The sequence below is a fragment of the Pholcus phalangioides genome, unplaced genomic scaffold, assembly GCF_987345545.1.
Source record: "Pholcus phalangioides strain wild (caught in Gottingen) unplaced genomic scaffold, Ppha-v1.0 ptg000042l_1, whole genome shotgun sequence".
Taxonomy (NCBI): Eukaryota; Metazoa; Arthropoda; class Arachnida; order Araneae; family Pholcidae; genus Pholcus; species Pholcus phalangioides.
The window spans coordinates 17993525-18017719 of NW_028301628.1; the positions used below are offsets into that span (position 1 = coordinate 17993525).

Below are 24195 nucleotides of genomic sequence, written 5' to 3' on the forward strand. Positions count from 1 at the left end.
AGATATCAGATTTAAAATTTTGTGCAGGAAAAAAAATCGAAAAATATTTCGAGCATTAACAGCTTGGCATACTTGATAATCGTAAAATAATTCGATAACCAGCTTATTAAATCCATAAAGCAACATAACGTTGTTTATACATGTATAAAGCATATAAAATCACACATTTTTCAATATTATTCTACAAAACTTACTTTTCAATTTCCATGTTCAGGGAACCTGAAACAAAAAACGAAATGCATTCAACATGGTTGTGTTCACTTCATGAATTCATTTGTGTACGAATGATTACCATAGTCTGTTTTATATTACTCTATACACATAAATAACTTCGACTAATGCTGTGGAAAGATAGATATTTCCAGATATTTAAGTACACATTTACATGAAAGACATATCAGTTATTATCTAATATGTTATCGGTTTTTTCTCAGATGCAATACAACACGATATGGTATGGTTCTATTAGAACTTGGGCTTACATTTCGTATCTTCAACTGGCCAATTGGCGTGAAGCACTATTTATCGATGGCCCAGTTCAAAAAAATAATTCAGAAAATTGAATTTTTGAGTTATGTACGCCATGAGAACAGTGGGAAATGCCTCTACAAATAACAAAACAGCTACAACTCCCAACTCTACTTATATATACTCCCTTCTGTAATTAAATCTGACCTGATTTTCATTCATTTCCATACAAAGTGAGTCTTTAGAGTGATATATTCGTGATATATTCTCGATGATGTACATATTTAGAATGCAACTATAGGCGATCTCTACATAGGCTGACCATATGTCCCAGTTTTCCGGGGCACTACGATTTTTTGGCAGTAATAAATAAACGGTCCCGAAAATACTTTCCGGAACGCTTGTTTCGATTTTAATTAGGTGATATTGATTTCCAAAGATATTCACTTTTTTTAATATCATATAAATATTTACTTTGTTTTTTTTATGGACTTAGTATCCCTTATGCAAGATGGAAGTGTAGCGAGGAGTACGGTCCTTGATTTTCGTATACAGAGTGATTAAGAAAGAATCATCCGATTTCAAAATAATTCTATATTTGAAATCGACTATTAACAGAAATTGTTCATAAAACGTAGACACATTTTCCCCCGTATATTCACGTATTACTCGTCATTCTATTCTACGTCTTTAGTTTTTAAGAAATATAGAATTTTGAAATTGGATGATTCTCTCTAAGTCACCCTGTAAAAATCTAACTTGATATCGTCCGCGGCATGCACCAGAAGCACGAATGTACTAATTTTCTTTTTTTTTACCCGCTGCTTGGATACCTTGTTTTGCTATCTAAGTTGTGCCTGGAACGCGGATGTGTGTCCGTATTAAAACACACGTTACAAAACATTTTAGGAAAATAACTTCCATAAAGTAATATGGGTAGCGTAAACATTCAAACGTCATTTCCCACGTTTTTTTTTTTTTTTTTTTGCAAGGACATTACACATTGGTGATTCTGGTATGACGGAGCCGATATGGTGATTATTGTACAAGTAGAATTTGATGAAATTACATTGTATGATACATGGTAATTAGCTCAGCTTAATAAATGCATTGTGCAGTTTCGGGGGGGAGGGGGTGTGACCCACGGTTTTCGCACCACTAATATAAAGGACTAAAAAAACAGGAATAACAAAGCAGTGAGAACAAACAAGAAACACCGCGCACTTACAAAACAAGAGAAATGAAACCACCATCAGAAGGTGTTGGAGAAGCAAAGATATAACCGTTAGTTTCTTTCGCCTCTTTTCGTTTTCCATAAAATTCAAAAATTTTATAATACTGCGGTAAAGAGAAGAGAAGAGGCTCCGATGAAAACGATCGTTAACGAGAAACAAGAACAAGAAACACTCGGAACGTGCGACACAAAAGATTGCAACAAAAACGGATTTTTTTTCTTCCTTTTAAAAAGGGAGTTTCTTACCCCTGAATAATCATATTTACTATTCGAGCAAAAGTTTCGACTGTACATTCTTTTTTCGATTTTTATACGTACATATTTTCTTTGTGAATTCCTTACATTCCCTTTCCCATTCTCTTCTTTGTGCCAACACTGTTTTAGAATTCGTTCCTTTTGCTCAACCTCGAAAGTCGAATTTTTTGTTCATTCCCTAAATATGGGATCTACTTTTTTTTCGCTCCGTCCTTTGTGTTTTTCTTCTGAAATAATATAAAGTTTTTCTTATTGTTCATCAAACAAGAATAATTGAAATACATTTGCATGTGCCGTGAAAAACATTGATTTGGGGTTGATATGAACTTTTCTGATTTCCGAAATTGTAGATGAATACTAGTGAATGATATCAAAACCCTAAGTGAGGCATGGGGAGCGATGGCAATCACATTTGACTTCTTAAATAATTAAGGTGGGAAACGGTGGTAGATGTAGACTTCGAATAAAATAAATTCGAAATAAAATAGTTAAACGCATAACCGTTTGTATCCAGATTTGACGAAGTTTTTGCATATGCTGCCTATTACAATGTTCTTCCACCTTTTTACAACTGCGGACCGGTGAAAATTGCTGGGAAATATTTGCGGATCGATGTAATTGGGAAGAAAAGTTTGCGAACTGGCAAAAAAATATATAAATAGGAAAAACGATTTAAGGACCGGCGAAAAATACGCAAATATGACAAAAAATTAGTGGACCGGAACAAATAAATAAATAGGAGAAACAAATTGAGGATCAGCAAAAAATACATAAATAGTAGAAATAATAACCAGACTGGTAAAAAATACAGAAATGGGACAAAAAAAATTGTGAACCGAAAAAAATACATAAACAGGAATAATAATTTGTCGATCGGCAAAAGTCCGGTCCACAGGTAAGAGAAATATATTGCAGACCTTCAAAAATACAAAAATAAGAAAACGGAAAAACGAATTTTTAAAACGAAAATTTGCGGATTAATAAATCTGAATTGAAAAAATTAATAAATTAATTTACGGGCATAAATAAAGGAAATGATTTGCGGATCGGAAAAACGTTACATAAATAAAAGAAACAATTCGAGGACCGGCAAAAAAGTTTTTAAACAGAGGGAATAATTTGCGGACTGGCAAAAAACACATAAACAGTGTTTAAACTGCATTTTATTTATTAAATCTAAAATTGTGAAGCGGCTACGTAAATTGGGAGAAATGTTTTGTGAACAGACAAGAAATTTCCATGGACCAGCGGTTGAGGAACACTGACCAATTAGAAAGTCATCAATAAATTTACCTATATATTAGTGACGTAGTAACGCATTTTTGTGACTTCTAGCATTGGTGTTTACAGCTGTTGATTTGATTCCGCAAGATTTTGATGTTCAGGCGTGAACCTTTTATGGATATTGTACAAAAACTGCGTCACTTTTTACAAAAGCATCAAAATTTCTAAAAAATTCCAATGAATTACGCCGTATTTTACAGTTTGAATATTTTTGGCGAAAAAAAAATGTGTAGTAGGGAAGTGGTAATATTGAACGCAACGCAAATGCCATTAAATTTTACATGCTCGGACTTGACACTGTTCATATCTGTGTCATTATACAGTAAAAAAAATAGCACCCACGATTGTGGAAAATGTACCCGTAGCGAAAAATCTCCGTCAGAAATTTGAAGATACAGACATTATTCATCTCGCACAACGTGTTTTGCCGATTTGGCATTTTCCCGAACGGAAAATTAATGATCTTCTAATGGGGAAAAAATGTTATAGAATTTATTCGTATTACCTTCTTGAGCATTCCTCTTGTGCAATTTTACGATAATCAATGTCAGTGAGCAAAGCATGAGAGAAACAACGGCAGCGCCGATCACGATTCCCAGAATCACACTCACTATTCCGGTGACGTCTGCATCAACTAAAAAAACAGCAACAAAGAAACCCAATAAATCGAGTAAGTCTTTGAAAAGCACGGGTAATGTACTGATATATTACGCAAGATTAGGTCTCCCGTACAATTATGACATCTGCCGGCGCACATTTGTGAGTTCGTATGCGGTTGGTTCACCTTGCTTATTTCATTGTCAATTTCTCTTAGTATCCGTGCGCGTGTGAGTGGAACCAAGTATAAAAACTTTAGATTCAGAAACTGTATTCGTTGTTTGTGTTTTTGAGACGTAGAATGAATCCCAAAAATTATGTGTCTCGAAACTGCGCGTCATTTTGGTGCATGGACACGACCCAAACTTGGGTCGCAGGGGCTTCAGAGGTGGCTCGTTTAAATCCATTTCAGTCAGGGATTATTGAGTTATAGATCATGACCCGAACCTGATTCACAGAGCCTTCCTAGATGCGTCGTAGAACTCCACTAACAACCCTGTTATAAATGCACTTATTGCGTCACTGGTTTCGCTAATTTTGAAAAACAGTCTCATGGATCACAAAGCTGGTATTGTTGTTGATTTTGGTTATTTCGAAGTTTATGATTATTGCTATATGTATTTTTGTGTTGAAGTCACTAATCAACGAGCCTGTGTCGGAAGCGGCTCTATTACTTGTTATTTAATAAAATTTCCAGACACATCCATCCTTCGGGAACGCTTGGGTATTTCTCTGAGAAATGCGGAGTAGGATGTGTCCGGTCCTCCGATGTTCAATGTTGGCTTTGGGTCATGGCTAAAAAAAGTGAAATAAACCCTGTTTTAGTCGGACATAACATACAGATCGAAGATCTCTTTGCGGTGACATTGAGTTTCGACAGAAATGAGAAAACTAAAGTGAGTCGACGGCGAAAAATCCTATCTCTACGAATTACGTAGAGATATGTTTTTTCTCCATCGCGAACGTAACTAAAAGAAAAAATGTAGCTTTTTGAAAGCTTTTGCAGATCAATACGACGTTATAATGAAACAGATGTTGAAAATCATGGTTTGTGACACCAGGTCGTTCTTTTTAGATCTTCTTCCTCTTTTGTTAAATTAAATGAATGAAACACTCTCTTCTGCTTAGTGTACGTTACCCCATGAAGTTAGAATTAACATTTATCATCGTCAACGTCAAAAATCAGATGATATGTTGCTTTCAAAATCTGAATTATTTTGGAATAAAACCTGAGATATTGTAATCGCGCTTTTATCGACGAAGCTCATCGGAATTACAAATTTATATAAACTTTTAACAAGAGAGAAGTGGTCATAAAATAAGTCCGTCTACTTAGGGGCATCGACAGAGCATGTAGGGGATCAGCTTTTTCTGAAGCTTTGTGTTTGGTCTTTTCAGACGACGAAGAAGAGATTTATGATGAGAATAAAATTTCCACAAAAATGTAAGCATGTGGTGCTTCACGCACGAAAAGAAAAAAAAATAACGTTGAAGAACGTGAATGTACACTTTGTACCGAAAGTTTATGAAATCTCAAAAAAGTTGTTTTCTAGATGAGTGGACATGGATGCATGAATGTGTGAAAAATATTTTATTACAAGCCAGATGTGATTGGCATTCGACAACTCATTTGAAAGAAAAAAACATATTTAAGCAAAAATATGAAACTAAAAGAAATGAAGGTTTTCCCAAAAGAGAAGTTTGTAGAATAACCAAATACATTATAATTTTTCACAAACACGTTATTCAATATAATGATGTTTGATAATATAATATAATAAAATATATGATAATTTTTCTATTATGTTATTCCAAACGACATCAAACAAGCGATCTTCCATTGAAAGAACTAAACTTTGTAGGATTTTTTAAATTCTATTATTCAGTTTCAGTTATGGCATATTTCAAGGTGTTCGCGGAGCTGAACTGCAGTCTTTTGGAGTAGACTTAATGCTCCACTCACTTTCTATATGACTGAGATCAGGATTCATCGATGGTTCAGCAGAGTGTCGCATTTTTAATTCTGAAGCAGGTTTTCGGAGTTTTGAACGTATGCAGGGGTGCATTATCATGCTGAAAAGCAATAAAGTTCTGCCCCCCCCCGTAAAATTAAAAGGAAAGTATGAAATGATGGCCGCATGTACTTAGAAATGCCCTTTCCACTTGTTAATACAAGATTCCTCGAAAGATTGGTTATATATATATTATTGTCTGTGGTGTTCCCCCCGTCATTTTGGTGCATGGACACGACCCAAACTTGGGTCGCAGGGGCTTCAGAGGTGGCTCGTTTAAATCCATTTACAGTCAGGGATTATTGAGTTATGGATCATGACCCGAACCTGATTCACAGAGCCTGCCTAGATCCGTCGTAGAACTCCACTAACAGCCCTGTTATAAATGCACTTATTGCGTCACTGGTTTCGCTAATTTTGAAAAACAGTCTCATGGATCACAAAGCTGGTATTGTTGTTGATTTTGGTTATTTCGAAGTTTATGATTATTGCTATATGTATGATTGTGTTGAAGTCACTAATTAACGAGCCTGTGTCGGAAGCGGCTCTATTACTTGTTATTTAATAAAATGCAGAGATGGTTTTTTTCTATTTTGTTTCGACTGAATATTTTAAATTACTTTCTGATTTAATTTTTGCACTAAGCTATTTGCTTTCAAATTTCATCTTCGTTGCGTTTCTATTTAGCATATTATATATTCTAGCTGCCTTAAGCGCTAATATTGGTTTGTTATTACGTATTTTTTTTGTACACTTTTTGTTCCAAATGCTAAGGCTGCAGGCCTTCTACACAGAGTCTGTTATTCACGCTCTGCACTCAGCCTCAAAAACAAAACCCATTACATACAAGTCAGTTATTAGACCAAATATGAGCTATGCAGAACTATGTTTTTCCACAAAAAAAAACCTTCTGGCATCAAACAATTACAAGCACAACGAAATAAAATACTTCGGTGATATACCGGGCACAACGGTTTATCAGAAATCTTGACATAATGAAAGATCTGAATTGAAACAATTCATGACTATTCAGTCAAACTTTGTCGAGGTTATTTCGACAGGGTTGAATCAACAGAATATCAGCATATCAGAGACATATCCTGCGGGAGAGATGTTGAGGTTTCTTCGACCTAACAACATACTGACATGATGGGGGTCAGTGAATTTATTTGATTGTGTAAAAAGATTCAATCAAGGAACCTGATTGCGTAACATTTTATTTTGTCCTGTGAGTGGTTTAGTGATTTCCACAGGGACAATCATAATGTGCATGAGGGAAATTTTAAAATGGTTAAATGATGAATCCATTCAAAAGATATGTGTAGTTCGTCAAGAATCGTCTATAAAAGAGCCGGATCTCTTCAGAGATCGAGTGAAGAAAAAAACAACCGTCAGATTAGAACCGAATTTGTTTTTTTACAAACATTGAATGAGCGATCGATATGACTTACCAGTTGACGCGGCGTCTCTGGCTTCATTGTCCAGCCTATCCACTTGGATGACGACCTGCTTGCTTTTCCCTCGGCTGTTTGTCGCGTAGACAACGACCACGAGCTCCTTATCTCCGGGAAGTCCGCAAACGGAAAACTGGGGTAAAATTTTTGTTGTACGATTCGAGAAAAATAATTTATTTTTTGCAACGTAGATCTCCAAGTGAAAGATTTGGTTCATGCCACCGTTTTCACTAGCTTCGCATTCCACACTCAAGCATTGCGCCGTACGATTACTTATCTGGCAGTTGTGCACTTCTTCCGGGGGACCTACGATATATAAAAAAAGTGAAATATAGTACACACTGACTACGTCGGGACAAATGGATTTCATGACCATGTATGTCAATCGTATACGCCGAAACATGGTGTTTCGTGGCGATTGATACCCGCGTTTCCCCTTAAGTTTGCTTGAGTAAAGAGCATTTCAGTCTCACCTGCAGGTACGATCCTGAAAGAACAGGGCACCTTCTGTTTCCCGACGGAGTTTGTTGCCCAGCAGTAAAGTATTCCGTAGTCTTCGGGTGTCCTGGGCGATACGGTGATGACGCTCTTGGTTTCGTTGGTGGAATAGTGCGAGGTCGGAATCACGGAAGACGACACGTACGAGTTGTTCAACATCCAAAAGAAAGTCACCTCAGCAGGGTACGCGTTGACCTCGCAAGTGACGCTCACCGATTCTGTCTTGCCCACACCATATATTCTACTGCTCACGGATTCACACTTCGGTGAATCTGAAATTGAAATCAAGTGATGTTTTATACGAATCCACCACCAATTTTGTTTTTTTATACACAAGAATCAAACACAACATTTCTTTTACACTCATGAAAAATAGGATTAAAAAATAACAATGAAAACAGGCGCAGATTTTAGAAACCATATCAATCAAAACACAACTGCCGCACTTATTTTTACTGGAGGCATGATACAGGGTGATCAGCGAATAAGCCCTTATTTCGAAATTAAATATCTCTACAACAAAGATCAATAGAATTATGCGGTAAACGGTACGTTTATTAGCAAAACTGTAAGAATGTTGTACAGAAATTTCGAAAATTTCGTTTTTATTAAATTTTTTAAAATTTAAAAAAAACAAAAAAAAAAACTGGAGATTTTGGGGTTTCGAAAATCTTCATTTGTGTGAAGAGAAACCACTGCATTCGCCTAAAGTCACTGCATGGGCTGCGGTATGTGCCATGTGTGCTGACAAATTGTTCCAAAATCGTAACGTAACGTTCAGTAGTAATCGTTTCTCGCACGAAGAAGGGGCCGATAATGCCTCTGGCGCATACCGCAGCCCATGCAGTAACTTTAGGCGAATGCAGTGGTTTCTCTTCACACAAATGAGGATTTTCGGAACCCCAAAATCTCCAGTTTTTTTTTTTTTAAATTTTAAAAAATTAAAAAAAAACTAAATTTTCGAAATTTCTGTACAACATTCTTACAGTTTTGCTAATAAACGTACCGTTTACCGCATAATTCTATTGATCTTTGTTGTAGAGATATTTAATTTTGAAATAAGGGCTTATTCGCTGATTACCCTGTATGAACTGAGCTCTAAAATACAGGGTGTCTCATAAATACGTAAATGGTTTAAAAATTCATAAAAGTTGGAAGGAATGGGTTTGTTTGAATGCAGTTTGCGAGAAAGAAACATGTACCCCTTCTTATTTTAGCCATAGTGTTCTTGGGCACCCTAAATATCGATAATACACTCTGCCTCATTACTACCTAGTACCCCGTAAGTTTGGGGGCCTCAAATTAAAGCCGTATAGACCTACAGAGCATCCCATGAAGTCATAAATAGTTTAAAAATTCATAAAAGTTTAAAGAATTGAAAAATTTGAATGCATTTGGGGAAATTTCTTTTTATTATAGAGGGAATTTTCAAATACAGAAAAAATAGTGGGGATTTTTGTCGATAGAGGGCGCTGCACGAAAACAAATCACGACGGAATTATGGACCTGATTCAATCTCTTATGTGTTCGAAACGTTCGTAAAGCTTCATGCGGCGATTCGTGTGACTGGTGTTAACAACTTCACCAGCAGTGTTTTATCCACAGATGTCAATGTCGCAATGAAAACTTTAAGGAAGTGTAACAGAAACTTATGAAATCAGCTATTAATCGTAGGATTATACCCGAATATTATAGGATAGTTAGTTGCATATTTCCAGTTACTTGCAAATATGTTCCTGCAGCGCCTTCTATCAACCATAAAAAATTTGAACCAAATTTTTTTTTTCGTGTGAGAGAAGGATTTTTCTTTTCGCAAACAGCATTCAAATATTCATTGCCAAAATTCCGTTCAATGTCCATGAAAGTACATTTGCCAGCCACTTTGCAGTAGTTCACGTTCCAGCCCTCGGCTGTACAGAACGTGGGTTCGTATTTTAACTGTAGGTCCCCAGTTAATTCATGCAGTGAATGAATTATAGAAATTTATGCTTCCTTCTAAGGGTTTTTTGTTTATATGTTGTTGTTTCTATTAGTGAATGATGCATTCACTCGGTATCCGATGAGGTGGAATTCTTTTGTGGCAGCTCGTCCTGTCCGCTATCCCTTTTTTTTTTCGTCCGGCTTCCTCCAAGGAAATCTTGGGATACGTCACCACAAACGATTCGGATGTCTCTGTCAAATGCTCGGGATCGCAGTCACGAAACATCCAAATGAACGCGACGAACAGCCGTCCTCTGGCCCCAGAATTCAATTACTTTTAATTAAAGCACTTTGCAATTTCCACCCGACAAGAAGACCCCCCGAATACGAAGAGTCAGTTCCAGAGAGAATTTAATGCCGCCATTTTGTGACTGAAATTCCGGAGAATTCCAAGGGAAAACATAATTATGCTCTCTAGAACGCACGTAGTGTTAACTTTTTGTATTTTCGTGTAATTTCAACACATTTTAGAGAAAATTATTCATAAATGTGTTGGAAAGAAACACCATACACATCGCTGTTGTATGATTTTCTGGGTTGCCTATTTTTCCCGGGTGAATACGAAGTGTGGATATGATCTAGATCAGTGTTGCTCAACCGCTGGTCCGTGGGAATTTTCCGCATGTCCGCGAAACGTATCTCCCAATTTACTACATAATTTTAGATTTAAAATTCAAATGTTAACTGTTATATCTCTATAGGTATTGGTTTTCATTGTTCTCTTCCATTGTTCTCTTCCATCTCTTCAAATCACTTCCATTTACACGGTATTCATTTTTTGCTTGGTCAAATTATCTGTCTCATTGTTTATTTTTTTAACAAATTATTTATATAATTTTCACCGATCCGCAAAGCGAAATTGGTCAATTACTCCAACCAGTTCGCAATCGTGAAAAAGTTGAAGAGCACTGATCTAGATCACGTGTTTTCTATTGTTGAATGCCTGTGCCATGGCCACTTATACAGGGTGTCTTGAAAATTATATATTTGCAAGCTTTTTGTGGGGTGGTAGAGAGAATTAGATGTACCATATTTTTTTGTGGAGTGCAAGGAAGCATGGACCAAAGACGACAATTTCGCAAGAATAAGTTGAAGACTTCCATTGATGCGTAGCTCGATTCTTCTTGACGATGTGTTTGACACTTCTAATAGCAAGCACGACACGTGTTTGCTTTTGAAAACACGCGACGTTTTATTTGGTGACATGTAGTCATCTCTACTAAGAATCGAATATTTTTGTTTGCGAAAATGAAAAATGCGCTTACAGAGTATCCGCAAGGTGACAGGTTCACTGATGGAGCGTCCTTCGGCGTTCGAAGCAGCGCACTGGTAGCTGCCGTGGTTTTCGGGCCCGACTGACGGTAGAACTAGAGTCCGGTTCTGTGCAGTGCGTTGATCTAAACTTAATATGGGTAATTTTTCTACCGATTTTCCGTCCAGTAGCCATTCCAAGCTTTTGATGGGAGGATTCGCTTGAATCGAGCACATTATCACCACCTCGCTTCTCTCCATCACGGCATCCACCGGATCGAGCGTCACCTTCAATCGAGGAGAATCTGAAAAACCATGAACGAGTAATTCTACTAATTTGTTTAATGCCATGAATTGGAAACAGAGAAAATAAATATATAAAATGCTAATTTCTGTAATTCAGAACTTAATTGTCAAATTCAACACACGAACGATCTTTTCAAGTATCATATCAATTTTATATGGGATTTAAAAGTGCATGTTGTTACGAAGAACAAAACGTGCGAAAGACTAAAGGCCGAAACACACTTCGTCACTCTACGTGAAGTCAGTGTAGTGTGTTTCGGCCTTAAGCACTTCAGAAAAGACATTATAGGAAAGGAAATCGAGTGAGAGATATTGATTTGACAATGTGTCCCCCCCCCCCCAATATTATATACATAAGGAATTATAACAAATAGTTTTGTTTTTATTTGATAGGTGGCAGCAGGGGCAGTACCGCAACGCTGTTTCTCTCCTGTTTTATAGAGTAATTCACTGGACAATAATGAAATTGCGTTCGATATGAAAATGTATACAAGTTTGAATGATTTTGACCTGCTGAACACGAATATCACCATGAAAACGTTTTATCGGCTCTTCTTTTTGAGATATTTTCCTGTTAAGAGAGAAGCATAAGCGGTAGGGTGGTATAAGGGACCTGTGCTCCCCTTCTCCAAAGACAGCAAAACATTAAAATAATTAAACATTTTCATTTAAAAAATGAAATAGCGAATGAATTTTTTTTTAATTTCTGTTAACTTAAATGCTTTTTGAAGGTTGGTAACGCAAAACTTCATTGGAATTACTTGCTCTCCTCCCCCTAAATTTCTATCCCACCTACGCCCCTTGTAGTAAGGTGTAGTTCTTTCACTAATACGAGTCGATCTCCTCGTTGAAAAGTCTCGCCACAGAGAGCAACACAGCATTACAATTATTCAGTCATTATACTCCACTCACAGTTAGAAAAATTGATGTCGGCACTATAATAAGCATTATATACAAAGAAACAATTTTCACGTTAAGTTCACAACACATACATGCATAGCTTCCAGCATGTGTCCACACACACACAGGTCACGTAATTACAATCTCTACTTTCTTCGTAACACAGGAAGCATTATCACGCCGGTGATTGGTTTAATGCGAGCAAAAACGCTAGCAAGACTTCACGAGAGGCGGAGTTTTGAGTGAAACTGAATTTCAGCGTTCATTGACGAAAAATGAAAGTATTTTTTATTGAATCAGTGAATGTATATGATAGCCTAGAGCTCGCTTCGCGAGCCGTTATTATTGTCTTGTCGATGCACGTGAACCTCATTTGATTAAATCATCAGAAACAAATATGGAAATATTTTTCAGTAAATCAGTAAATGACAGCAAAGACGGGGAAAAAAAATTTGGATGGGTTTTAGACGGAAACGAACACACAACTTTCGGTACGTGGGTTGCGTACTAAAACCATTACTCCAATGATGGACGTCGGATTCAAACACAATTAAATGTTTCGTTAAACGTCGCCAGCAAAAATTCCAAAATGAGTGATGTAATGGTTCATCACTCACAGAGTGGCGGGCCATGATCTGGTTAGGAGGAGGAGTAGTTTTTTCGGCAGTCTCCAACCATATTGATTTCCCCAAGTAGTATAGCCAACGGGAATAGTTTTACATTGAACAAAATAATTTCTGCGGTTCTTATGGTTTCTTATGCACGTTAACGAGATTCGATACTTCATTAATATTTTCCCACGCGATTGATTCCCTTGCTAGGGAAGGGTGTCTCTCCGATGGGCTCCTGGGATCAAACTTCTTCCTTTCCTAGGTTTTTTACATTGGTAATTTTTTAAGAAATCAATGTATGGTGGGTGGCCAGCATTAATCATGGCCTAAAAATTAGCAATTTGAAATAGTTTTTTTCCCAAATTTTAAAGAGCGCTTTTAGTATATTTTGTTATTCTGAGTATGAATGTTGCTGTTGAGGGAAAGTGATCAGAGGTGTCTCTGAAGTTTAAGTAAATCTTATTTATGTGTGATATCCTTTATATGCATATCATTATATCAGCAGAGAACAGAAGCCAAGAGGTAAAAACAATGATTAAAAAAATCATTAAAACAATGATTGATCTTACAGATTTGAGTTTAGTCCATAAATGTATAAGGTTTACACACACGGGATTCCTTGTGAGCAACTAATGCGAAAAAGGTTTTCCGTTTTGGGATCGGACGAATATTAAGGGGTTATAACGATTTGAAATTTTGTGACGTGTCAGTTTTCTAATGGCGAGTTATGCGCCAAAACGCCCAACAAAAAAAATTTTTCTCCATTCAGCGGGTTGCCGCTAATTGAAAATGAACTGAAGTTCCCGTTAGAACCCAAGTTCAATTTTGTTCTTTCACGATTGGCGCTTTTTCCTCTTCGCGTAGAGCAGAGGTCTTCAACCTTTTTCTACTCGCGAGCACTGCTTGTACCCATCATCAAAAGAAAAGCACCCTGACTATGCTTTGAGTTTGGCATACGAATGCATGAAATAGGGTGATTTCAGTCCTTAAATGCAATTTGTACAAGGTGCTTAATTGTAAGCTTGATCAAGTGCTCGCGAGCACGAAATCGGACACGAGCATCGAGCACTTCGAGTGTTTCAGGGAGCACCGTCGTACTCGCGAGCAACGGGTTGAAGATGCTGGCGTAGGGCATAATTTCAAAAACGTTTTGTTCCATCGCCCCCTTCTTCAGGATTTCTTTTCTTATCGCCCCCATAAAGCGAACCCATAGAATCCTGTGTTATACCTGTAGCTTCTATCGCCCTCCTGGACCGTTTCATCGTCCCTCGAGGGCGATATTGCCCATTTCGGGAAACACTGGTGTAGAATGATGTTAACCTTATTGTTACGTGTTACCTTCGCACCGCTATATTGGCAAATTTATCGCCAGATATGTAAATTGTTAGCCAAACGAAATCTACTGCAAAAACTGTTTTCCCAAAATCAATTTTTTTTTTGCCAGAATGCGGTAATTTCCTTTTCTTCACTGTTAAGGCACATTTTTTGAGCGAAAGGTCGAGGGAAAAAACGGGTTTGCATATAGCTTTAGCTTTCTTGATTACTCTAAAGCCGGGTTTTCCTAGGAGCAGGTTTCTACAGTGCGCGCAGCGTGAAACGCTGATTGGTCAAAAAAACCTGAATTTCAGGTTTTTAACCAATCAGCGTTTTCACGCTGCACACAGCGCAAAAGTTCTATTCCAAGGAAAACCCGGCTTAAGGGTTATGGCAGTGCTATCAGCTTAAATTTATACATTTGGTGCACGTTCGGTGGAACTTGCAAGATTCAAAAGTGACGTCATCATTTTTTAATGAGTTATAACTCCATAATAATTGGTAAAGTCAAAAAACTGAAAACATATAGTTTTGTTTAATATATCCATATTAGTTTTTCACGAGGCATTACGTGTGCAATTATTAGGCTGTCGATAGTATCCACCCTGTATAAATACATTTACCATTTCACAATAGGCATCCATTGAAGTAGCTGGAAAAAAATGCTAGTAGATATTCGTGAAGTATTCCTTCCGATTTGATTGGATGGTTCTGTATAATTAATTCAGATAGCCTAATTCGATCGTTTTCATAGACTCGGACAATTTACGAGATCGGCCAATCGAGAGCCCGGATTATCACCGGTCGGTCGGGATGCCTTTATCTGTTTCGGATGCTCATCTTCTTTCGAACGGCTCATTTAGCACGGCCCTCAGAGAAAGAGAAGCACCAAAGTGATGACATAAAGTACTTGGTTCTACCGACCGACTGACTCATCGGCAAAATAAAACGGTCCCTTAAGGAGGTGGCTGGGCGATGTACCGTCTTGTGCCTCTCCACAAAAGACCTATGGAAAACGAGGAAAACGGCTTTTGATTCTTCGCTCCGATGAACAAAATCTGGATCCGATACGCAATCTACGAAATGACCATTCGATTACACTGTGATCAGACTCCCAATGAAAAGGATAACGGAGGACGTTCCAAACCGATTTCTTCTTCTCTTTTCCTCCCACCGTCATTTTTTAGATCCGTGCGATAAATTACAGTGTCTACGCGCGATCCGCACCATCCTTTCAAATTTTGCGTTACGTGGCATCTGTCGGCGAGTTGTGGCATTAAATTATTATGTTTAACCCCTTACTATATCGTCGGCGTTCAAGCAAAAGGCAACAGTTTCGAGATTTCGTCAATTTAACCCTTAAATGCGTGTTTCTTTTCGAGCTGATGATTTTTTTCATGGTTAGTGATACGTATGTGAAAACCAAAAAAATTTAGAAAATATATTTCAAATCGAACTGGTTATACAAGACCTTATTGTAGAGCCTCAAAAATCACATATAAAATAAATGTATTGAAGTAATATTACTTTAGCAAACGCAGTAGAACTTGGTCAATTCGAACTTGTTTAATTCAAATTTTGGATATTTCGAACTTTTACGAACTCCCCTTTGAGTTATCTCTAGTCCTTTCTATCTAATTTAATGTTAAAATTTCTTGTTTAATTTGGATTTTTTTTCAAATTTTTTGGATAATTCGATGTTGGGGGAAAAAATCACGATTTTTGAATGAGCAAATTTAGTTTCGAAAAATTTCACAAGAAGCCCAGACTTGGTTAGTTGTTAAACAACAAATTTTTAAAGGCGAATAAAAGTTTAAAATTTCTGTTTTCTCTACTCCTTCTTTGATAACTTAATGCCCACTGTGTTCAGCTGAAGAGCATCGAGAATGTATACCACTTGATACAGATTATACTTTCCAACCTATGGGATCAAAGTATAACATTAAAAATCTGAATCATTTTGTCGTCATTAAGAGTATGGACAGTATCTGAAAGTACAAATTGTATTGTATTTTCATTGACGTATCGCAATACGGCAATGAAAGTATATTTCCTTGATAGCACGAGAATTATAAGAGAAATTTGGGAAACAGTTTCGTAACAGATGATCATGAACTGTTTCCAGTGCATCAGGTTTGAACACGGTCAAGAAATTCTGAATTGATGCTGAATCCAGAACAGTGGAATAATGTAGCAGATAAGATAAATTACGTATTATAGTTATGAATTATTAAAAATTAGGAAATAGTTTCGTAAGTGATGACAATTTTTTTTCTTATTTATAATTACGGTGTTATCATTTGCTGACTTGAAATTCACCAAACTTTATTGTATACAACTAGCTTCTTTGTGATTCAAACTACGAAAAAAAAAAAAAAAACGCGGGATGCAAACTTCATGGTGAAAAAGAAAAGAAATGCAAACAAAACATTTTAACACTGGAAGGACTAAAAGCCGGTCATTTTGACCGTTTTTCATCTTCTCGCTTGATTTTCCTGATGAACCAGATCGTTTAGAATGTTTAAATTTCAAAACTTTTCCTAAAAATGCTCAAATATTACGCTACCCAACATATATGTAAAAGAAACAATTCGCCGACATTTTTTAGATACCTAGAAGGGCCATCATAGGTCAGTTTCACCGGTAACGTTATAGACACATTCATAGTCATGCGTAGCAAGTATTTCGTCGATCCCATAGCATGAAAGTTTTACAATGAATATATGCTCACTTTAGCTAATTGAAAACATCTTAATAATAGGCTAGATACAAAATAAAAATACTAATATGACCAAAAATATAGTGATGCAAATCGTTGAATCATATCTGAAATCTAGTAGAAATTTGAGCTCGTAATGATTTTTTTTTCTTCATCAATAAATAAAATAATGAGGCAGAATAATACTACTTTACTAGGTATAATAATAAAGAAACCGAAAAGAAGTTTCACGTGATATTCTTCATATGGAACTCGTTTGACGCGTTTACACATAAAAATGTTACATTTGTCTTTTTTGGGTACAAAAAAAGGAAAATATTCTTCTACTACTACGTTTAATGCATTAGAATATTGAAGTATATATATATTCTCAAAGTGAGAAAAATTTCTGAAATCGTCGAGTTTTACAACGAAACGAAGCATAGTGATCAGATGGCGCGAAAGAATTCAGTGAGCATATCGTTCATTTGCCAGCGTGCGTTTTCCACAACATTCGACGTAGTCTCAAGAAATGCTTTGTCGATTTGTAGAAAAAATAAAACTGTTAAAGTTTTGTTCTTGTTGAAACTAGCTAAAAATCTTAGAGACCCAGTTTGTTCAGGAATCAGAATTTTGTGAACAACAATAAGCGCTACTGTACAGGAAAAAGAAAAGCGATTTCAAGTCCCAATATACAAGAACAAAACAAGCGATAAATTTTGAATGCGTAAAAAAATCTGCATGTGGAAAATACATTTTTAACGCAACGAAGCTACTGAAAACTGTAGAAAGTGTGATGTGCGAATACAACTGCGATTATAATGAATGTAAATATATATATTTTTTAATCAATTGTAAGTGATCCAAAACATTTTTCTTCAGTTAATTAGATATTAACTGACCATTAATTTTTTTGAATAATTATGTTTATTTTATGTCAAAATGACATTGGACAAAGGAAAAAAGAAAAGAAACTAATTAACTTAATTAATTATTTAAATTCATTCATTAATTAGATGCTCTTACGCATACCTCAAGTCTTCAAAAAAAGAATCATTAAAAACCACTTAAAAACATTAAAAACAGTTAAAAATTAGGTACACGTATGTGTGGGAGCGCGTAAATTAAAAATAAAACTTAATTACATAATTTATTTGGAAAACACCGAGATTTTATACACTATTGCTTGCCTACACTCATATCGACATTAAACATTGAAAAAAAAGTCACGAAAATAAATATTTAATTTTGAAAATCAACCTCCGGTCCAACCTCCTTCCTTCTATAGAGAGAACGAATGGCGGTCCTTCTAGTGCAGGGTTTCCCATCCGGTGTTCCGCGAGAGCATTTTTGGGGTTCCGCGGAATCAAAAGTAACGGAACCCCAAAAAATCTCGGAATCCCTGACAGCTTCAAAATTTTTCTTATTACTCTTTCCCTTTGAACAATTTTTTTATTTTTATTGAGAACGTGTACTTCAAAAAATAAAAAAATAAAAAATAGGGATAATTTGACCAGTAGGAGACAAACAATATTCGCGTTGGCTCCTTTCTTTCTTTTTTCCCATTCTCACACCCGAGTCCCTCAGACAACAGAATCAAGAAGTCTTCCTGAAAATTGGTACTCCCGAAACTCAAGACCTCCATGCAGATTTTTACGAGGGTCTTCCTCCAAGGACAAGTATGCCGAACTTTTGAATTGTTTCTGTGCATTCTATGTCCACTCCCCCCCCCCCTCCCGTCTCTCTTCCTTTTAGGATCGCCAACTGAGCTTCACGATGTCAGATTCTTATCGGTTTTCTGAATAGCAAATCCTAAATAAATAGCAATCAGAAGACAGAGAAAAGAAAAACTTCACTTTATAACTTGCCCCTGAGGTTATTTTTCCTATTCTACAGATTCTTTAGTACAATATGAAACTGCGTTTATACGACGTTCAAGAAACCAAGTTAAAACGTTGTATAAGGGTGGAAATCGTACAACTAAACCCCCCCCCACATAGACCTCAAAGAAAATATCACAAAAATTCAATGGTTCTAATGGCATTATGTTTGTTATATAATAACCGTTCTTGAGCGAAAAATTAGCCATAATAATAAATTTTCAAAATCATTTAATAAATTACTTAAATAACTGTAATTCTCATTATACATCACCGTTGCCTAAATCTTGAGTATTCTTATATTGTTCTGAAGATTTGAAAGAAAAAACGTAATTTTCAACTTTTATAAAAAAACTTTCTTTTGTTTTGTTTTCTATATCCAAGCACAGCAGATAATGCATCGAGCCCAACTCTTTAAAAGTTGTCTAAAAGAAAAGGATCGAAATACTTCATCAGAGTGTTTTTCAAACCATGCGTCGTGGCTCTCAGAGGACACCGCCAACCTTTGTCAAGGGCGTCGCGGCAAGCTGTCGACATTGCTGCTGATTGGCTCTTTTGTGCTTTGAAGGGATGTTTTTTAAATTATTCTAGGCGGAGGTTCTAACTAGAGGGTTCTGGTGACCCGGGAGCCGGACCAGAGGGGGCAGAAATTTCACCCTTTAACCTTTCCTTCAACATTGAAAAGGGTGTCAAAATGCGTGCTTGTCCCGGCTAAGTATCGAGTAGCGGCCTTGATACCATATCTCTGTCAGCAATCAGTCAATTAGTCAATCATCAAAATTTAGGGCTTTTGAGGTGGCAATATGCAATGGAAAAGTTATTGTTACACACAAGTTTAGTTTATAAAAATTATAGTGACACATTTTTGTAAACCCCAGTAATTACATAGATTGAATAATTAAAATTTCTATACATTCAAACATTTGGAGATCGATTTGAAGTGAAAACGTCGAGTAATTGAAGTTTTTTCGACTCCTAAATGTCTTGTTGTCTCCGTTTTTGCCTTTGTGCTCGTCTGTGAGGGACTCTGGTCATTTGAACCACATGAGAACTAGAGACAGGCATTGACATTGAACTGCATTTTATTTTTCTTCTAGTTATTCTTTTGTTTAATGTTCAATGAAAAGCGTAAGGGGAATTTCCCACAAGTGACCATCATTATATGTGGGTAAGTTCCGGCCCAGATTTCATCAAACATTTTTTTTCACTTTTTTCTTGTTCTTTTGACAGCTTCTTGCATTTCGTGAATTTTAATGTGAATACGTAAACGAAATCAGTGATACTTGTGTATCAGTTGTCATGATTACAAATCCGTGGGTATTTGTGGAATACTAATTACATAGCAGTGGATTATGGTAGCCCAGGTCAATGTACTACAAGATGCTCAGAGATGTCGTGTGTTCGATATTTCCTTTTGTCCTCTTGCTAGTGTTTTTTCTGATACAAGAACTATTACAAAAACAGCGATATGATGATCAAACGGCACATTGCTATTGAGGAGTCTGCACACCAAACGTTTGGCACACGGACGTCTCGGCGAGAAACATAAAAAAGCTTTTCGAATTGGTTGCGAACTGTATAAGTAACGGTCTAATTAGTCCTATTGTCCCGAAAATGAAGGTGGGGAAGAAAAAAAGGATTAAATGAGCATGTTTTTCGTTATTCCGAAGCTATGTGTATAACTAGGATGACCAAATGAAAAAAAAACAAAACAGACATTTCCATTGATGTAGGGCCTACAACTCATGCTGAAACAACGAATTCGCGATATCTCGCCAATGCCGTTTATGGGGTTGAGCGGCTTCTGGGATCAGGACCATAACTAGGATTTTGGGGGGGGGGGGCAAGCATGATTTTGCCGTTCCCTCTCCTCAAAATTCGATGATTTTGTAACAGTGTGTTTATTGCCACCTAAAATTTAAAGGCTGAGGCACAATTGCCCTTTTCGCCCCCACCCCAGTAGTTCCAGCCATGTCTGGGATGATAGGTGATAGGTTGAGGAATTAGTTAGTGAGCAATGATAAGAGAGGACACTGGACGTACGTTCGTAAGGCGTTCTGGTTTGTGAATCTCCTGGCTCCAAAGTACAAAAAATCTACAGTCTTTGCCGACGCTGGACTTCGGACATAAACCGTTACACATAGGCCGCTGTGGTGGTCGAGTGGTTATAGTGACGGACTCGCGATGCGAGGATCCGGGTTCGAACCCCACAGTGGCGGTCGGCTGAAGTTGGTTTTCTGTGGTTCCCAACTTCAAGGCGCAAATGCGAGCCGATCTCCCCGTTAAAAAGTCTCGCCACAGAGAGCAACAGTCCTACAACGATAAATCATTCAATCATAACACTTCACTCATAGTTAGAAAAACTGATGGCAGATGGCAGCACTACACATAACAAGCAGAAACAAAAAAAACTTTACGTCAGGTTGCACTACACGTACACGCACATTCCCGCATGTACCGATTCATTGGGGGTTCCGGGGGGGGAAATGGCTCGGGGATCTATGAGGGTCTTAAGTCAGCCACCTCGTTGGGCAATTTGCCTGTTGTGGCGTTGTACTTGTACTTGTACTTGTAACATAGGTGGATATAAGGGGGGTTATGAAGGTTATCGCTGTCCTCCGTTCAGTAAAATATTGTCATTGGCATAGGCGGGTGTGCGAGGTGTACATTCTCCCCCTCTATTCGACGAGTCTGCACCCGCTGATGTCGTAACATACAGTATATGCACATAGTATTGATAAACAGTTTTGGTTGACTTACGGTGCACATTGAGAATCCAGGAATCCTCAAGCTCGCTGTCTGGAAGTTGTGGATTGTCAGCTCGACAAGACAAGTTCTTGTGCGAATCTTGCGGAATCGGCGTCAGCGTCAATGTGCTGACTGTGAGGTTCTCGTCTCGGACGCTGTTCTCCGTGATGCCAGATTTGACTTGCTCTCCATCCAACCACCAGGATACTTGAGCGGGTGGCCGAGCACCTCTGGCAACGCACACGAGGTCGCTGCTCTGGCCGGCCGAGAAAGGCCGATAAAGAGTAGTTATACGCACTTCTGTCGGACGAACTGTAATCATATCGTTGAGGGAGAAAAACAATGAAAAAATAAGTTAATCCATTAAAGAACATAACAAAAAAAAACCCTATACAGACCTTATAAAATAAGGGGAGAGAAAGAGGAGTCTTTCTCTCTTTTTGTAAGCTACGGTTTAGGGCGATTGTTGATTGGGACAATTGGTGATCTAATGAAATGTTTCGCTCAATAAACAATCTAGTAGTGTTGTCAATTTTTTTTTTGGCAGCAGTGCTGACAAACCCTGTATTTCCTTAAATCACTAAAAGTTTAGATATAATCGTAGCCCAGCTCTATAACAGGGTTATATTTATTTATTTAAAAATACAAACTACAGACAAAAGCCCAGTTTGCATATATGAACACAAGATAAAAATAAAAACATATGTGCATAAATAAACTGAAAATACAAAGATGAAAATTTAAAAATATATACATCATCATTATTACTGCATTTTAGAAATCGGTTCACTGGAGAATTTTTCAAAAACATTAGAACGATATGGAGGAACATAAAAAAGATTACGGCATCTCTGATACGTGGGCAGTAAAAAGTAATGAGGTTAAGAATATCGGGTGCATCAATATCAAAATGAAGAATTTTCACAAAAAATGTAGTAACGCCCTGAGACGGTGAGTTTCAAGTGAATCATAACTGAACGATGAGCGGAGTATTTGGTTTGATAAGTAATGATTATATATACGGACTGGTGTTTCTTAAAATACACATAGCGTAAAGACCTGTTTTGAACACATTCAATTTTAATTATATTAAATGAGTAATACGGATTCCAAATGATGCTACAGTATTCAAAAACAGATCGAAATTGAAAAGCAACACGATAGTTTCAACATTGTGAAAAACTTTCTATTACGAATAATTAAACCAAGATTTATGTACCAGAGATTTCTGTATGCTTTAGACACAATATAATTAATATGTTATTTAAACGAAAAAGAACTGTGAAATATTACACCTAAATCCTTCACACAATCAATCCTTTGAAGTAATTCACCATCAATACTTTAATCATATATAAGTAGAGAATGCCTCCTACTATAGGTAACAAATTTACACTTATCAATGTTTAAATACAACTTATTATTTACACACCATAAATTAAGTTCGTTATTAGATTCTTGTAATTTAGCAGCGTCATCGACATTATTAATAACGTGAAAAATTTTTACATCAGCAAACATTAAGAACTTAGTGTCAATACAATCAGGGCACTTATAAATAAGATAAAAAGTAAGGCACACACAATCGACTCCTGGGGAACACCTGAATAACTTGCATAAATAAGAGGATTTACAACCATTAAAAGCTATTCTCTAAGATCTCCCAGAAAACCACGGCCATTTTCTGCACCGGAACCTACAGTTTATTGCCGATTCCGAATGGCAGACTTGTTTTATACTCATCGAGAGGTTGGTGCGCTAACCCTTCGATGCGGAACTCCCTGCGAAAGCAATCTTTTCTGTGGTCATGTCGCCGTTTCTGTTGTACCCGTCAGGAAGGTTTTCTGACAGGGACGAACCGGGAATCGAACTCGCGACACTTTGGTAAACAAGACCTACCAAATATCCTTTGGTACTTTATGCGAGTATCTTATCGCCGTGGGCTATCGCGTCCCCTCTCAGTAAGGCATGACTCAATCCACTCGAGCAGATGTCCAGAAAAACCCCAAACCCCTGATCTTCTAAAGAAGAATAATATGATTGATTGAATCGAAAGCCTTTGAGAAAATCAGTATAAACAACCTCAATTTGATGCATATTATCCATAGTTTGCGCTAACTTGAAAAAATTCGACTAGATTTGTTAATGAAGATCTGTTGGCAATAAAACCATGCTGACAACTAGAAAACCAGGAACGAACGTGGCCATAAATTCTTCCATGTATGATAAGTTCAAATATCTCACATATAGAATTAATTTTAAGCATAGGTCGATAATTTAAAACATCAGATTTATCATCTTTTTTGAAGACAGGCAACACTGAGTTGTTTTTTTTTTGAAGTCTTCCAATTTCTTTTTTAAATTAAACACATTTTTTAAAATTAATTAATTATCTGATCATCACGTATTCCCAAGAGATCTTTACAATCTGTCCAGGGAATTTGTTAGTGTGTTAGTAGACATCCATGCTCGAACCCAGACCTGCACAGCCTGCACAGTCAGAAGCTAGCCCCCAACCACTGAACAGTATACTGTAGGAAAAACACCTGAACTAATAGAGATATTAAAAATGATAGACAGAGGGACAACTAAATATGAACCACAATTACTTAATTATGTATGTGGGGAATACAATCATCTCCTTGGCCATTCCGACTTTGGAGTTTTTATAGTAGAAAAACATCATGTTTAGTAATGGAACCAAA

General features: G+C 36.9%; 1 protein-coding gene across 1 annotated transcript in view; it reads right to left on the reverse strand.

Moving 5' to 3' along the window:
* LOC149064569 (neural cell adhesion molecule 1-like) overlaps window positions 1–24195 on the reverse strand; it is a 141582-nt gene that overhangs the window by 14846 nt on the left and 102541 nt on the right. The window contains exons 5-10 of the mRNA XM_089254812.1: window positions 21503–21802; window positions 11048–11338; window positions 7778–8074; window positions 7302–7610; window positions 3747–3875; window positions 195–219 (exon numbers count right to left, since the gene is read on the reverse strand). Coding sequence (XP_089110938.1) covers window positions 195–219; window positions 3747–3875; window positions 7302–7610; window positions 7778–8074; window positions 11048–11338; window positions 21503–21802 — 1351 coding nt within the window. The remainder of the gene's footprint in view (window positions 1–194; window positions 220–3746; window positions 3876–7301; window positions 7611–7777; window positions 8075–11047; window positions 11339–21502; window positions 21803–24195) is intronic.